The 17378-nt window shown below is 41.2% G+C and overlaps 1 protein-coding gene across 1 annotated transcript in view; it reads left to right on the top strand.

The window, feature by feature from the left end:
* The window catches only part of ZNF131 (zinc finger protein 131), a gene marked incomplete in the record, with an annotated part of 567140 nt that overhangs the window by 14620 nt on the left and 535142 nt on the right, over positions 1-17378 (top strand). Inside the window, 1 exon segment of the mRNA XM_044069710.1 lies at positions 4948-5061. Coding sequence (XP_043925645.1) covers positions 5033-5061 — 29 coding nt within the window.

Below are 17378 nucleotides of genomic sequence, written 5' to 3'. Positions count from 1 at the left end.
CCACTCCACAAGGGGGGATCCACCTTGGATCTCTGGAACTACTGTCCCATCAGTCTGAAGAGCCTGATCTGTAAGGGCACGGAACGCACTATCATGGAACTTTTAAACAAAGACATTGGCAACCTTCAAGCAATGGACCCCACCCAGTTTGGGTTTGTGAAGGGCCAGTCATGTCTCCTGTACCTGACTGACTTCTGCAAATCGGTCTCCAGAGCTGTGGGCGAGGGTCCACACAGCCTATCTGGACCTCACCAAAGCCTTCAACACCATCCCCCACTCTGGAATCATAGATAAACTTACTGAGCTGGGCATAAATCCTACGTCACTCGACGGGTTGCCAACTGGCTTACTGACAGAACCCAGACTGTAAAAGTAGCTGACTCCAAATCCAGCGCCAGACAAGTGGAGTACCTCAGTCCTGGGACCACTCTTGTTTGGCATCTACTTTTCTGAAGTACAGGCCAGCACTAAGGGACTCTGGCTAACAAAGTTGGCAGATGACTGGGAGCCATTATTGAATCCCCAAATGATGTGGATATTCTACAAAATGGCCTTACAGAAACATATGCCTGGTGCCAGAGCCATGGGCTCAAGCTTAATGCCAAGAAATGTATAGTTATCCACTTTGGAAAAAAAACATGTACCCATGAATTACCGCATAGGTGACAGCACACTAAACTTCGAAAGTGTGATGAGAAACTTAGGGTCACAGGTCGACAGTGGTCTCACTTTCGATAACCACATTGCCACAACAGTCAGGAAATCCTTCTAAGAGCTTTTCCTCCAGAAAAAAGGAGGTCATTGTCCCACTGTACTCATCCCTCATTAGACCCAATATAGAGTATAATGCCCAGTTTGGTATGTACCTCAAGACTTCTGCAACAGCTGGAAAGGCCACAGAAATACCTCACTAAAAGAATCACAGGCCTAAAGCAGATGCCATATGCTGACCGTCTATATATAAAAAAAAAAAAAAAAAACTCCAGCTATACTCTGGCATATCGTCTACTCAGAGGTGATCTCTTCTTACCATACAAGGCCATGTCAAACCCTGAGCTGTTGGGCATGCTCCACTTAAAGAAATCCCAGTCCTTCATAGCCACACGCTCCAGGGATCTAAACCTTGTCATCACAATGAACAAAACATGCTGGAGGGATAGGTTCCTGACCCGGAGACTCCCCATACTCTGGAATAGGCTGCCCATACATGTCAAGCAGAGCGCCTCCTTGGCCCTATTCAAAAGGAACCTGGATTGGATGGGAGGTAGGAAATTCACCCCGGGGATCATGTCAGTCGCCCTGCTAGACAGAGAGGTAAATATTGTGGGAAGAAATCTCCAGGGAATTGTTATGGCTAGGTTTGAATCGGCCCTAGGGCCGATAGCCTAATACCAGCCTATGAACCCGTAAGATTCTCTGGAAGATGGGGGCTTTTTTTTGTTTTTCCTTGGACAGGAGTGTGTGTTTATGCTTTTTCACCCTTTCCATTAATATCCAAGGGACTTCTGTAGATTTAGAGTCCCTCAAGATCAATGTGGTGACTTCCTTCTGGCCCAGACAACTGTGGTTCTCCCTTCTTTTGGAAAAGGTTGGGGACAGTTACTACAAGCTTCTTCGTTCCTCCCTTATCCAATTCAAGTGCAACGTGGACATTTGGATGGCAAACTGGAAATTCATCCCTGGTTTGGCACCTATGTCTCTGATGCAAACAGGTAATTTGTAAATGGTTCATCTCCCAGGCCCATGCTTACTTATCAAGGGTATTCAAACTTGTCAGAGATTTGGGGTGTATGGCTAGGCTTAAAAAGGCCCTTGTGGTAATTGGGTTCATAGGTATTTACTAGAGTATGGACAAGAATAGGGGTGGTTGATCCACCCTAAACTAATCCTCTTAAGTTGGCTGCCTGGATGATATGGTCTTAATTCCTTTTACACACCTGTTTACTGAGGATGTTCATCGGGTACTAATGGAGGCAAGAAGGCCTTCTACTAGAAGATTTTGTATTATCAAATGAAAAAGGTTTGCTAGTTTGTGCTAACAATGTAATCTGCACCCATTCAGACCTAGTTCTCTGGTCTCACAATCTTTGTTAGTTACTATCCTGAGGCCTTTCTTATTCCTCTGTCAAGGTTCATTTATCATCCATTTCAGCATGTCTTCCCATGTATCCTCTTTTTCAAAGGAGTCTCCTGTCAAAATGTTTTTGAAAGGAGATTTGCTTAAGAGGCCTCCAAGAAAAGCAGTGGCCCCTCCTTAAGATCTTAGATTTTGTGTTAAAGAAGTTAACACTTGCTGTATTTGAACCAGAAAATCTGGTGGACTTGAGGTTCTTAACGTGGAAACAGTTGTACTGATTGCTCTGATATATGCAGGAAGGGTATCAGAGTTGCAAGCTCTTATGGTGAGTTACCCCCCGATCTCTTTTTTTTTTTTTTTTTTTAGAGGGCGAGAGTTTGAGAACTAACCTTTTTATGTCTGAAGTGTTATAAGAGTTTACTTTTAAGCTAAACCGTGTCTCCCTGCCTTTCCTTGAACCTAAAAAGGAGTGAGAGAATACTCCATCTTGGATGTCCACTGACAACTTGGGTACTAACTTGACAGAAGTAAATCTTTCAGATATTTGGATAAGCTACTCCTTTCTTGTGAGAAGGGACGACCAGTGTCTAGAGAGACCATCCCTAAATGGCTTTCTAAGGCTCTCCCTTTGTGTTATACTCACAGTAACAAAACTATTCCAGATAGGGATGAGACCCACACTTCTGGGGCTGTATATATTTTGAAAAGGGTTTGATTCTAAAAGTATTCTAGAAACTGCTACTTGGCCCTCTGTTCATTCTTTTACAAAACACTAAGCTTTATTCCTTCTCTAGGTCAAGATCACTAGGACCAGTCTCCAGGGGCTCCTGCACTCCTCGCCTTCCACCTTCCAAATATAGTTTAGCTTGGGTAATCTACTTGAATAGTTTTGTTTTGTGGGTGTTTTATGCCAGGGTGTGGACATTTATTTTTGTTCATAGCATTGCCCTTTCGGGGCTCGGCCTCCCTCTCTCTAAGAAGGAAAGCTCTGAAGGGCTTCATGTTCAGGCTCGTCTTTTTAGATGGCTCGGCTCCAGATACTTGACAGTTCGGGCATGTGAAAGTTGCCCTGAAGCTTTGGAATCTGTTCAGCTGTTATCCTTGGCTTGATTAAACCAATATAGCCAAAGCTACTGCAGTAGTGATCATTTGAACATCTACTGTTCTGGTAAGTTCAGCTTTCTTGCAGCTGGAGAGTAAAACTCAAAAATATTTTTTAAAGTTCACTTGGGTGATTTTAAAATGTAGTTTAATATTGCCATGAATGTAATTTTAATTTTTATTATGAAAGATTGTACAAGTTCAGATATTTCCGTGAATCATACATATTTAAATAGAGTATTTAGGTATATAAGGCGTTCAGAGACTACTACCTCTAGTAGTTTAGTGTAGGGTAACATTTTTGCTACCATCTGGGTAGATGTAGAGTACCCAGAAGGAAGAGCTGTAAAAGTGCCCCATTTAAAGGTTATCTATTTGGCTAGCGGAGAGTGCATAGAGAGGTTATGGGATCTGATTATAAGTTGGTAAAAAAAAAAAAAAAAAATTGTTACTGTCCTAGGGAGAGTAAAGAGCTCATGGGTAAACAGCTGAAGTTTGTTCTTGGAATATTCCTAAGGGAGATATTTAGTGGTGGAATTAGGATCTTTGGATTATACACTTTTTTTCTAAAGTTTTGTAAAAAAAAAAAAAAAAAAAACCTATACCTTTTAATAACGGCCTTGGGTGTTAATTTTTCAGCCGAAGGCTAACATCACTGTTATATGCTGTCCCTACTTCCATTGTGGAGGATAATTCTCCACATGGTCTAAAATCGGTATCATCATGCTTTGATGGACTAAGTCCCATTCTTTTGAAAATTTCTGAAACCACTGATTGGTAAATTGGGTACCATTGTCAGAAGTAACTGTGTGTGGACTACCATGGAGTGAGAAATGACATTTCAACTTGGTGATGACGACAGTGGTTGTTAGATTAGGTAGTAAATCAATCTCGAACCAGTTCAAATGAGAGTCTACCAGCACTAAGTAATGCCAATTTGTTCCACTCAAACATATCGGTGGCTACTGTTGACCAAGTTTGTTCAGGAACATGACTTGGCTGAAGTGGTTCTTTTTGCAAATGCGTTTTTGTACTATTGCATACTAAACTATTGGAAAGTACTTTTGTCAGTGTTTTTGTTTTCTATTTATTTTTAGAGAAGGCCAATATACTACAGTAAACTCTTAGTTAACTGGCACCCATGGGGATTGGTAGTTGCTAGAGAAGTCTAGTTTTTGGTTGCTTGATGGCTACTATTAAAAATAGACCTGACAAATACTGTACCCTATACCATACCGTAAACACTGTATTGATTTGATTTTAATATTGAAATACAGTAATTAAAAGCCTGGCTGGAATAATATTTTAAACTTTTTTTTCTGGTAAAAAGCACGGCACGCGGAATGGTTTTCATTGGTGCTCTGAGGGGATTGGAATTGAATATAGAGCGACAGAATATGCATGTATGAAAGCAGAAGTGAAATTGTGTGAGAGATGGGAGCGATGTATGAAAGCTGAAGAGTGTGTGTTCTGATGCAGACTGAGTGTGGAGCGAGTGTTGACATTTTAGTGTTTTGACTTGACTTATTTTGGTTTGAGTTGTTCTCAGGATGGGGAGAAAAGGAATTAAGGAATTCTTTTTTTAAAACTCAAAATGTAAGGTATGTTTCTGCCCGGGGAAAACTAAGTACAATATGTGGAAACACTGAAAATTTTCATACTGTACTGTATTTCTTTGGATGTATATACATATATATATTTTTTTTCTGGTTGCTTAAGTTCTGGTCAGCTGAGAGTTTACTGTAGTCCTCTCACCCTTCTTTTGGTAGATTCGGAACCTGGGTGACCACGATGGAAAATGTGGATATATTCATGTAAGGAAGCAGGAACAGCAATTTTAGGAGCTTTGGAAAAATGCCATCGTCCATCAACAGCTCATCTCTGTAAGGAAAATAAGTTTGCACATCAGGTGGTACACTAGATTGCTTTGACTGCCATCCAACATTTTAATGTAGTGGTTGAGCTTTAGCAATATTGGTTCAGTCTTTATATGATCTCTCTGCTCAAATCTGGTGGTAGAAAAATTACACACTTCCATGACGTCAGTCAAAATTCTCTGCATTAAGCTCTGCTGTCATGTTTCTGGGCAATCTGGGTAAGGTATCAGCAAGATAAAGAAGTTTGCCTTTTGTATAGACCATTTTGAAATTGTACTTTTGCAATTTGATCATTCTTTGGAATCTCGCTGGAGCTGAATGCACAGGCTTCTTTAAAATGGTGACTAGAGGTTTGTGATAAATTTCAATCTGAATAGCTCAACCATAAATATAATCATGAAATTTTGAACATGCAAATACTGTTTCCAAAAGTTCTTTTGAGCATATTGTATTTCAGTTTGGGTAAGAGATCTAGATGCATAGGCTACTGGTCTGCCTTCTTGAACAATAACTGTGGCAAGACTAAATTTTAAAGAATCACTGAAGAGTGACTGGTTTATTGACATCATAGTATCTTAATGTAGGTGGAGTGGCAGTCTTCTGCTTAAGATCTTCAAATGCTCTCTGGTGCTGTTCCAACCAAGACCATGTAAAATATGTGCGTGTCAGCTCTGTCAAAGATGCTGCCAACTCACTGAAGTCTGGTATAAACTTGCCTAAGTAGTTGACCATACCAAGAAAATGTTTTAGAGCCTGAACATTATCTGGTGCTGGCATCTCAAGAATGGCTGCTTGCTTGGATGGGTCTGGTCTCAAGCCAGTGCTAGTAAATAAGTGACCTATATATGTAACTTCTGGTAGTCTGAATTTGCACTTAAAAACTGAGCTTCAAGTTCATTTCACATGCTCTGCCTAGAACTTTAAGGTTTCTGTCGTACTCTGCTTTACTATAGCCTCCAACTAATAAATCTGCTATTGTGGCACAAGGATAACCTGAAAAAAATTTGCTCCATTGCACGCTGAAAGACTTCACTTGCAGAATTTATTCCAAATAGCATCCTGAGTAATCTTTATCTTACAAATGGGGTATTGAAAGTAGTCAGTAATGAAGATTTGCGATCAAGTATCACTTGCCGAACTGAACATTTTGCATCCAAAACAGAAAAAACAATGGCATTCGGTATTAAGGCTGCGACTTCCTCGACTGTATGCATAGGATGATGCAGTCTCTTTAATGCATTGTTAAAATCTCATGGGTCCGTGCATGTTTTGATTTCATCTGAGGCTTTTTTTTTTTTTTGTGGGCTGCTACCATAGACGACACCCATTCATTTGGTTCTGTAACTGGAGAAATTACACCTTAAAACATTTTATCCAACTGAGCCTTGCCTTTATCCTGCATAGCTTTTGAAACTTTTCTTGCTGGCCTGATCACTGGACTGACCGCTGGGTCTAACTTCATAGAATACACAACTGGAAGTTTACCTACCTTGTCGTCAAACATCAGCATACTCAAGAAAATAGCTTCTGTAAAATTGTAACTAGTACATGTGCTTATATGATTAACTTCTTTGATAAAGAAAAGCAAATTCATTCTTACTGTCTGTGAGACCCAGTAATGACTGCACAGGTCTTCAGACTACATTGAATAGTAAGCTGTAGCAGTTCCTAGCCAAGTAACATGAAAGCACTACTGAGCCTTCAGTCTGAATTTCTTCACCTCCATAAGCTTTTGCACAACCTACATTAAGTTGCTCGTGCTGTCCTTGAAACACTTCTTAAAGGTACAACACACACACTATTCTACACCATCTCATTTGGGGATTGCTGGAGAAAGGCCCAGTTTGGGCTTTCCCATTGGTAGTTGTTTAAACACTGTTTTAAATTCACCTGTATACAAGCCTTGCATTTGTCAGTTGCTGTACATCACACAACTGGGTTTAGCAGTGCCCCGTATAGATGCAAACACCTGGGAACATTATTTTTCCCTAGAGAACTTCTAGTAGAACCCTCCAGCCATCCCTGCAGAGCAAATGGCAACTTAGTTTTGCTCTAAGCAGTGTTCTCAAACTTATCATTCAAAGTCTACTATATGCCCACTGCCTTTGCTACTCCAAGTCAAACTAGCCCACCAGTTAAACCGAAGTCCTAAGTCCAGCCAGCCCACTTCTTTTGAAATATCTGATTCAGAAAAATCCTGCCACGTTGGATAAGCAGTTTCCCATCATTTCTCCTACCAGCTTGATTGATGTGGGCATCTTGAGGCTATGTAGCAGTTGCTTCATGTATACTGGCAGTCATTTACTCCTAAAGCAAATTAACATCCTATGTGAGAGAAGCAAATACACTGTGGAATTGGGAGTCTGTTCTCTCACATAAAAACAAACTTCAAATAGGTTGTCCGCACACATACTTCACCTTTCACTCAAACCTCACCTCTCCCACAAAATAAGGTTGTGACACACAAACCCACATATGAGGAGGTACTCTCTTTTTTTTTTTTTTTTTTTTTTATATTTTATAACTGCCAAACCTCCCAAATACACACCATCCACATTCACCACTAAGCAAAAAGAAAACGCCACACATCAACACACATACCTGTATCTCCACAAATTCATAAAGCAAAACTCATCAAATGTCTTTGTCTTTGTTATAGATGACACTATAGTGAGACACAAGATTTCCCCCTCAACATACTGGACAAGGAGGAGGTCACGGTCATGGCCAGCTGCCTATCGGGCGCCAGGGTCCAACAAATCACGTATGCACTCTAGCGACTCAGCAAGTACCATTCTGATTTAGTCCATGTTGAAGTGAATGACTTGAGATGTAACTCTCTGGACTGTATGAAGAGAGACATGACCAAACTCTCTCTTGTGTCCCAGACAGGTATGTCTCTAGCCCTAAGCATTATCCTACCTTCACCCAGGATGATGCCACAGTATAAACAAAAATGATGGACTTCAGCAATTGGCTCATCTTCTGGTGTCATTCCAGGGAGGTCCAGTATCTGCCAGCCTGGGAGGATATGGTAGTTCTCACTGCTTTGCTAGAGATGGTCTGCACCTGTGCCGCCCCACCCCCCTGCCTTTGGATACTAGCAAAGGCCCTTGGCTCCCCCATAGTGCCTTTTTTAGTCAATATCAAAATGACAAAGTTTCTAATGTAACAAAATCTAATTGTGGCAAACTCGGGGTCATTCTGCTTAATGCTAGGAGTTTAAACAGGAAACTGCACTCCCTGAAAGCACCTGTCACCTTGGAAGATGCTGATGTCTATGCAGTTACCGAGACATAGTTCATGGCCACTGAGAGCATCACGGCCGTGCAAGGCTGTAATGCTTTCCAAGCATTCTGACTTGAAAATGAGTGTGAAGGAAGCAAAGGTGGGAGTGTAGCCATCTTTATTAAAACCAAATACACTTCAAGACTGGTCGCACACAGCATGACTCTTTCAAATTATTCCATGTCCAATTAACTATTGGGGAAAGTACCATACCACTTCATTGCTAGCTATAGATCCCCCACCATGAACCAGGATAAGCACACCACCTACCTCAATTTACTGGAATCCCTTGCCTTGCAGCCCAAAACCTTAGTCATGGGAGATTCAACTATCCTTCCATAGACTGGGGGATGTACATGACTAAAAACGTGTGCCCAGAGGTTCCTGGAATTTAACACAAATGCTTGGGAACGGCTAGCGCTCTAATAGGTAGGTACTTAGGCTATCGGCCCTAGGGCCCATACAAGCCAAGCCAAAAAATGTACCCTGGCTTTCGCCACCCAAGAAAATTATTTTCCTGTGCCCCTGTCGAGCAGAGCCACAGAAGTGATCCCCGGAGTGAATTTCCCATCCCGTCATTCCTGTTTCCCATCCAATCATGTTTTGGACATAGCCACCAATATGGGGGGGATCCATGTACTTCCCCCATGTGTGATGTCCTCCCTGGTTAAGTCAGGTAACAAATTAGTCTAGCTTGAAGTAACAGCTGGAACTGACACCCTCACAGGAACAAAAATTATATAAAAAAAAAAATCATCAAAGCTAACTGCAGCCTACTAAGCGGTTGGTATAAAAAAGCTTTATACCACCTGCAATCCCAGACATAAATGATCACTATGCAGAAGGGTATGCATATGCCCTGTACAAACGTTAAGTGACTGCATAAAGTCTGCTATACCAGACGAGATCAAAACCAGATCTACCCATAAAAACAAGCCACCATGGTGGACTTCAGATTATATAACAAGAGGAAGAAACTGTTATCACTTTGCAGAGGAAGGGTTCTCTCCCAAGACTAAACAAGAAAATCAGAAATAGTGTAAAGTCTTATAAAGCAAATCACAAAACTAAAATTGCATTCCTAGCCAGGGATAATCCTAAGGCATTCTTTAACTATGTCCAAAGTCTAAAATGGAATGCCCAGCTATGTACTGAACTGATTTTAGATTGTATCAGTCACATACCACACAGGAAGATATTGCTAACCTGGTAGCTGACATTCCGTACAAACTTCACCCCCTTATCTCACCTACCATATCTCAAAACGTACCGGACACCAACCCTCTGCCTAGTATCTCTACAGGACAGATCATTTCTGCATTTGCCAAGGCCAAAAACATGGCCTTAGTGGGACCGGCTAATAACCCAGGTTCTTCACTAAACAATCTAAACAAGACCTAGTGGACCCACTTGGCATTTGGTTTAGTCCTAGCTTGAGAACTGGCTATATCCCTGCAAAACATAGAACAGCAACAGTAATTGCCCTGCACAAAAGTGGGGTTATCAACTGACCCGGAGGGCTACAGACCCATAAGTCTAACTGCCCTCCTCTGCAAGGCCATGGAAAGAATTGTCATGGACCTTATCAACGAGGACATAGGTGACCTCCAAACACTGGACCCAACCTAGTTTGGCTTCATAGTGTGTGTGTGTATGATATGACACACACACACACACACACATATATATATATATATATATATATATATATATATATATATATATATATATACATACATAAAAATATATATGTGTGTGTTACACATATGCAACATTGGTGATTTTGCATGTAAAAATGTCTTTTATAAGAGAAAGAAAGATTGGGTGCAGAACATAGCAGAAGTAGAGTAGATTAAAAAAAAACTATGGTAGGTATATAGAAAAATGCTTACAAGTCCCCTGACATGGTACAAAATGGTAATTGTTCTGTGATCTACAGCCAGATATCCCGGAGAATAAAGTTTCAATGGGCAGAAGGCCATAAAAAGTGGTGAAATTGCAGCTGAATTGTGTAAAATTGTCCAAAATGATGCAGTTGGTGTACTGCTTGGAATTTTCTAGGAAATTTTGAAAGTGTGACAGTAGTCCTTAGTTTGGAAAGATATTGCAACTTTTTGCATCCCTATCCTAAAATATGGGCATTGCTAAATAGTGCTTCAATTGTCCAACAGGCGCACTTGCTAAATGTGTAAATACAGTAATGCTTAAATCCTGTAAGCTAGACTCCAACAAAATATGGGCTGAAAACTGCCCGATGTGCAAGTTGTTTTTCAGAAGGAAGGACCAGATATCTGTGTCAGCCATCTCTTGTAGAATGGCTAGAGCAATGGTGTTCCAGAAGAATATTTGTCTGCTTTTGAGTACTCTAAAGCCTTTGTTCATGAGAGCCATAACAAACTGTGGCAAGTTCTTGGTGAAATCTGGATACTGGGTCACCTTATTTGCCTCTTGAGGAATATGAATGCAAAACAAGAATCAACCTTTAGAATTGAATACAGAATAACCTACTGCTTTGAGCTGGAGAAAAGGGAGTACAATTTAAGGCTGTGTATTGCCACCCTACATATTATGTGCTGAATGTGTCATGTTAAAGCAGATGTTGTAATCAAAATTGCTAGGAGAATATTTACTTAAGATGTATAGTTGATTCTAATGGCTGAACGTGAGCAAGACTTGAAGGCCAGTTTAATGAGTGTGGAAGTAGAAAGCACACTAACTTGCTGTTCACTGTCGTATCTGTAAAATTAACATGTAGAGCTACCATTTATTTTGCAAGTAGATGGGTAGAAGTAGAGACATTGACAGTTTCATCCCCCCCCCCCCCCCCATGTCTGCAGATGGTGATTGCAGCTGTGAATTTAAGATGCTGTATTTTTAGAAGGAGAGATGCAGTGGTTATAAAGTGTACACACCTCCTGTTAAAATGTTTTTTATTATATAAAAATAATAAGACCACAATAAATGATTTCAAAACTTTTCCCTCCTTTGCGACCTATAACCTGTACAATTCAACTGAAAAACAAATCTGTTGGGGGAAAATATAAAATAAAAACGTACAATAAGCTGGTTGCATAAGTCTGCACACCCTTAAACTAATACTTTGTTGAAGCACCTTTTGATTTAATTACAACATTTAGTCGTCTTGGGTGCACACCTGCCATCCAAAGACTGGTTAACCCCAAATAAAGTTCAGCCGTCCTAGTAGGATTTTCCTGACATTTACTCAGTTGCCTGTTACAGCAAAAGCCATGGTTCGCGGAGAGCTTACAAAGAATCAAAGGGATCTCATTGTTGAAAGGTATCAGTCAGGAAAAGGGTACAAAAGAATGTCCACATCATTGGATATACCATGGAACACAGTGAAGACTGCCATCTAAAAGTGGAGAAAATATGGAGCAGTGATGCTGCAAAGAACTGGACGTCCCTCCAAAATTGATTAAAAAGACTAGACAAACTCGTCAGGGAGGCTGCCATCACTGATGGATCTGCTGGAATTTCTGGCAAGTAATGGTTGTGTAGTACATGTGACAACAATCTCCCGTATTCTCCATATGTTTGGGCTATGGGGTAGGGTTGCAAGAAGGAGGCCTTTTCTTGCACAGAAAAACATCCAGTCTTGGCCAAAATTTGCAGGACAATACATCACGTCTCCCAGAAGCATGTGGGAAAATGTGTTCTGGTCTGAGGCAAAGGTTGAACTTTTTGGCCACAATTTCAAAAGGTACGTTTGGTGCGAAAACACTTCCATCACCAAAAGAACACCGTCCCCCACGGTAAAGCATGGTGGTGGCAGTATGCTTTCGGGTTGCTTTTCTTCAGCTGGGGCTTTAGTCAAGGTGGAGGGAATTATGAACAGTTCCAAATACCAGTCACTTTTGGCCCAAAATCTTCAGCTGTCTGCTAGAAAGCTGAAGATGAATTTCACCTTTTCAGGACTACAGTGACCCCAAGCATAAATTCAAATCAACAAAATAATGCCTTCACCACAAGAACATTTAGGTTTTGGAGTGGCCAAGCCAGAGCCTAGACCTAATTCCAATAGAAAATTTGTGGGGTGACCTGAAGAGGGCTCTGCACAAGAGATGCCCTCTCATTGACAGATTTGCAGCGCTTTTGCAAGGAAGAGTGAGCAAATATTGCCAAGTCAAGATGTACTATGCTGCTACTAAAGAAGACTGAATGCTGTAATTAAATCAAAAGGTGCTTCAACAAAGTATTAGTTTAAGGATGTGCACACTTATGCAACCAGCTTATTGTAAGTTTATTTGTTTTTCAATTGAATTTTGCAGGTTATAGGTCACATTAAAGGTGGGAAAAGTTTTGAAATTATTTATTGTGGTCTCTTTTTTTATTGTTTTTATATATCCCAAAAACCTGGCGTTTTAACAGTGGTATGTACACTTTTTTATACCCACTGTATATTTTAGTGTGAAAACGTCACATTGTCATCAAAAGTCCTAAAGTCAAACCTGTGGTTTTTCCCATTAGTAATGTATGTCTGTGAAGCTGGAATACAAGGCTGTGGTCTGGAAAATCCATGTTTTTGATCTGTGGTGGTAATTTTTTGAGGGTTCTGTGGACTTCAGGAAGATTGTCAGTCTGTACTTAAGGGAACCTATATTGTTGGAACAAAGGTGTGATAGTAAATCCATTTAGCTGTATAATACTTAAATAGGATTCACTGGAAAAGATGGTGATGCAGGGACACCTGTAAGGCAAGAGAATTTGAGAATAGAGGCTAAGATGACGACGCAGCATTACTGAAAGATATGAATTTGCAAGAACATGAAGCAGGTCTTGATAGACAACTGTGGCTTGCTAAAGGCCATTATCATAGTTTGATTAGACAAAACTAAATGGCAAGGCCTATTGCAGGATTCTAGAAAACCTCTAAATGTACTTGAAATGTCTTCTCCATTGACAAGTCCTTGTTTAATAGTCTGGTAACCATTTCAGTCAGTGTGTTGAAGTGGTGAATTGGAACAAGTAGAAACTATTGCAGGGCAAAAAACCCATCATCAAACCCACATGGTGGAGCTTTAATATCAACTAGCTTTATAATGAAAGGAAAAGAATTTTGACCAAAAGTAAGAGTAATTTCCAAATTGTTGGAGCCCTTCTCATTGAAGTAACTAACAACTCTGGAACTTAATTAAAATTCACCAAAGTGAAGTTTTGAGACTAAAATAGCTGTCCAGGCCAAAGAAAATCACAAGGCATTTATTAGTTATGCTTGTAATCTCAAAAGCACAGTGCAGCAATGCGCTGAACCGATTTGTGAACAATGTTACCTGCACTGAAGCTGAAGACTAAGCTAACCTTCTGGCCAATAAAATTTAGCTCTAACTTTACCACTTACTCCCCTCCATCTGTCCTTCAAGGTGTACATGAAACTGTCTCACCTTCAGTTACCCCAGGGTTCTGTGCTGGGGTCTCTCCTGTTTAGAAAAATACATGACAAAGTAAAAGGTAATACCAAAGGGCTCTAGCTGACTAAGCTAGGAGCAGTTATTGAATCCCCAAATGACATGGCCATCCTGCAGGAAGGCTAGTCTCAAATAACTGGTGTTAAAAAAAAATCATGGTCCGAATGCTAAAACAAACGTTTATTGTATTATTTGGGAAGTCATCTAGCCCAGGGAACTACCACATTGGCAATGCATCCATAACAATTTGACCCAGTTTTTTTTTTTTTGGGGGGGGATTTGGGAATTTGTACGGGCAGTGACCTAACTTTTGACCAACATATGTATATTGTAAAAAAGTGCTTCTTTGTTACAAAGCTTATAAACTAAGGATTGTGCCTGGGGGTGTCCTTGTTTCCCTCTACTCGGGCCTCATTAGACCAATCAAATATAATGCCCCTTTGGCATGTACCTGTCCAGATGCATACAACAGAAATGCCCACAGAGATACCTTGATAAAAGTCCTAAATGTGTGCTACGTGGACCCACTCAAAAGCCCGTCACTGTACTCCTGTAATACAGACTGCCAAGAGGTGACCCGTGTCTGGCATACAAGACATCTATGACCCATGCAGTTAATCCACATCAATAAGTCCAAATGACATCCGAAGTCTGTCTAGGGAACTAAACCTGTTGGCAACACAACCATTTTGTAGGAACTGGCATGTTTTGCAGTGGATACTGCTGCTATGAAGCATTCTCCACATAAAACAAAATTCATCCCTGTCCATTTTCGAGGACAACTTGGATCTATGAATGGGGAAACAAAAAAAAATTGTCCCAGGACTGCCCCCTGTACTAGCGTACAGATTCAGCTCCTAAATGCTTTATCCTATGCATGGGTCCCCTCAAATAAATCCGTGGTATGATCAGTTATTCTCATTAAGGGTAATGTGTAATGACAATTGGATGGCTAAGGCCAGTCTGTAACCAAATGGGATAGGTTATTTCGATCACAAAAAGGGAAGTTGGCTAGACTTAAAATGGCCTGCTAGGGCAGCTAGCCTAGTACCTGCCTATGAACCTATTAATCCCCACTAAAGTAATCTACATTGAATAGTGATTTCATGTTTATTTGGATGCCAGGCTTGCTTGCTTAATGCCACTGATATGACTTTTTTTGTGCAATCACTAGTGGTATGGCTGGTATTTTTGTGTGTGTCTACACATGTTATATATTATTAGTGTGATACATAATCACACACACAAAATGTGGATATATATATGCGGACATTGTGTATACGTAACTACATGCATTTTACAGATGTGTGTGTGTGTGTGTGTGTGTGTGTGTGTGTGTGTGTGTATATATATACACACATACATATACACATACATATAAACACACACATTGCATGCGTGTATGTGTAGATTCATAGGTTGGTACTAGGCTTTCGACCCTAGGGCCTATACAAGCCTAGCCATAACAATTCCCTGGATATTTCTTCCCACAATATTTACTTCCTTGGACCCCTGTCTATCAGGGCAACTGACATGATCCCCAGGGTAAATTTCCCATCTCCCATCCAATCATCAAGATTCCTTTTGAAGAGGGCCAAGGAGGTGCTCTGCTTGACATGTATGGGCAGTCTATTCCAGAGTATGGGGAGTCTCTGGGTCAGGAACCTATACCTCCATTACGTTTTGTTCATTGTGATGACAAGGTTTAGATCCCTGGAGCGTGTGGCTCTGAGGTATTGGGATTTCTTTAAGTGGAGCATGTCCAAAGGCTCAGGGTTTGACATGGCCTTGTATGTTAAGCGGAGATCGTCTCTGAGTAAACGATATGCCACAGAGTATAGCTGGAGTTTTTTTAGACTGTCCGTGTATGGCATCTGCTTTAGGCCTGTAATTCTTTTAGTGAGGTATTTCTGCAGCCTTTCCAGCTGTTGCATATGTCTTGTGAGGTACATACTCCTATAATGGGTTTAATGAGGGATGAGTACAGTGGGACCGTCACCTCCTTTAGTGATGAGTTGTGCCACATAGAAGGATTTTCTGACTGTGCCAATGTGGTTATCGAAGGTGAGACCTCTGTCCACCTGTGTCCCAAAGTCTCTCCTCACAGTTTCGTTTAGTGTACTTCCACCTATGTGGTAATTCATGGGTACATGTTTTTTTCCAAAGGGGATAACTAATACATTTCTTGGCATTAAGCCTGAGCCCATGGCTCTGGCACCAGGCATCTGTTTCTGTAAGGTCCTTTTGTAGAATATCCACATCTTCGGGGATTCCGTAATGGCTCCCAGTTTGCAGTCCTCTGTGAACTTAGTTAGCCAGAGTCCCTAAGTGTTGTCCTGTACTGCAGAGAAGTAGATGCCGAACAAGAGTGGTTCCAGGACTGAACCCCGAGGTACTCCACTTGTCTGGAGCTGGATTTTGAGTCTGCTACTTTAACAGTCTGGGTTCTGTCAGTAAGCCAGTTGGTAACCCATAGAGTGACTTAGGGTTTTATGCCCAGCTTAGTAAGTTTATCTGCGATTCCAGAGTGGGGGATGGTGTTGAAGGCCTTGGCAAGGTCCAGGTAGGCTGTGTGGACTGCCTTACCTCGTACACAGCTCTCGAGACTGATTCGAAGAAGTCCATCAGGTGCAGGAGACAAATCGGCCCTTCCCGAACCCAAACTGGGTGGGGTCCCATGTTTGAAGGTTGCCAATGTCTTTGTTTATAAGTTCCATGATGATGCGTCCCATACCTTTGCAGATCAGGCTCGTCAGACTGGACGGTAGTTCCCATGATCCAAGGTTGAATCCCCCCCCCCCCCCTTGTGGTGTGGGATAACTGTAGCTGTGCACCACTCAGTGGGCACGAAGCCTGAGATGAGGCTATGATTAAACATGACACTTAGGTGAGATGCCAGTTCATTTTGTAGTTCACTTAGAACACAGCCCGGGATGTCATCTGATCCCATAGATGCTGTACTCTTAGCTTTGGAGAGTGCGGTTTCTACAGGTGTGGCCATGATTACTGGAATTTGGCAATCTTTTAGTATTGAGATGGGCGCCTTAGGGGGGTGAGAGGTGTGTGAAGTTGGCACTAAATTGATCTGCCAGGATATTGGCAATATCATTGGGATCAGTATATTTAATGTCATTCTGTTGTAGCTCAGAGCAGATCTGAACATTGCCATTTAGATTCTTGACGCAACTAAAGAATGTCTTGTGGTTGACTTTGGAATTTTTGGCAATTTTTTTTTCGTAGCTAGCTTTTGAGGATTTTATGAGGGATCTAAGCTTCTTACTGAGGCTGGTGAGGGAGTTATTTGCATCCTGGGATTTTCCTCTTTTCTGCAACAGTTTCTTCCTTCTGTTGTATAGTTTGTTTGTAGCAGGGGACCACCAGATTGGCTTCCTTTTTTTGGAGGAGAGCATCTTGGTTCTATTTGGGATGGCATGATTCATGCATGAGTGGATGTGCTCGTACAGTGCCTTAGTGTATAGAATTCAGCAGTTAAACTTTCAGACCACATTTGCATGGGTGTCATGAAGTTTGTCACTTCTGACTTCAGTAGCATGAAGGTAGCTTTGGAGAAGTTTTTTTTTTACGGAGGTTTCCTTACTGGGAGGTGGG

This window comes from Protopterus annectens, chromosome 1.part0 (genome assembly GCF_019279795.1).
Source record: "Protopterus annectens isolate FY-2018-M chromosome 1.part0, PAN1.0, whole genome shotgun sequence".
NCBI lineage: Eukaryota > Metazoa > Chordata > Ceratodontiformes > Protopteridae > Protopterus > Protopterus annectens.
The sequence above is the reverse complement of the archived record's forward strand: the minus strand, read 5'-3'. Positions and strand labels throughout refer to the sequence as shown.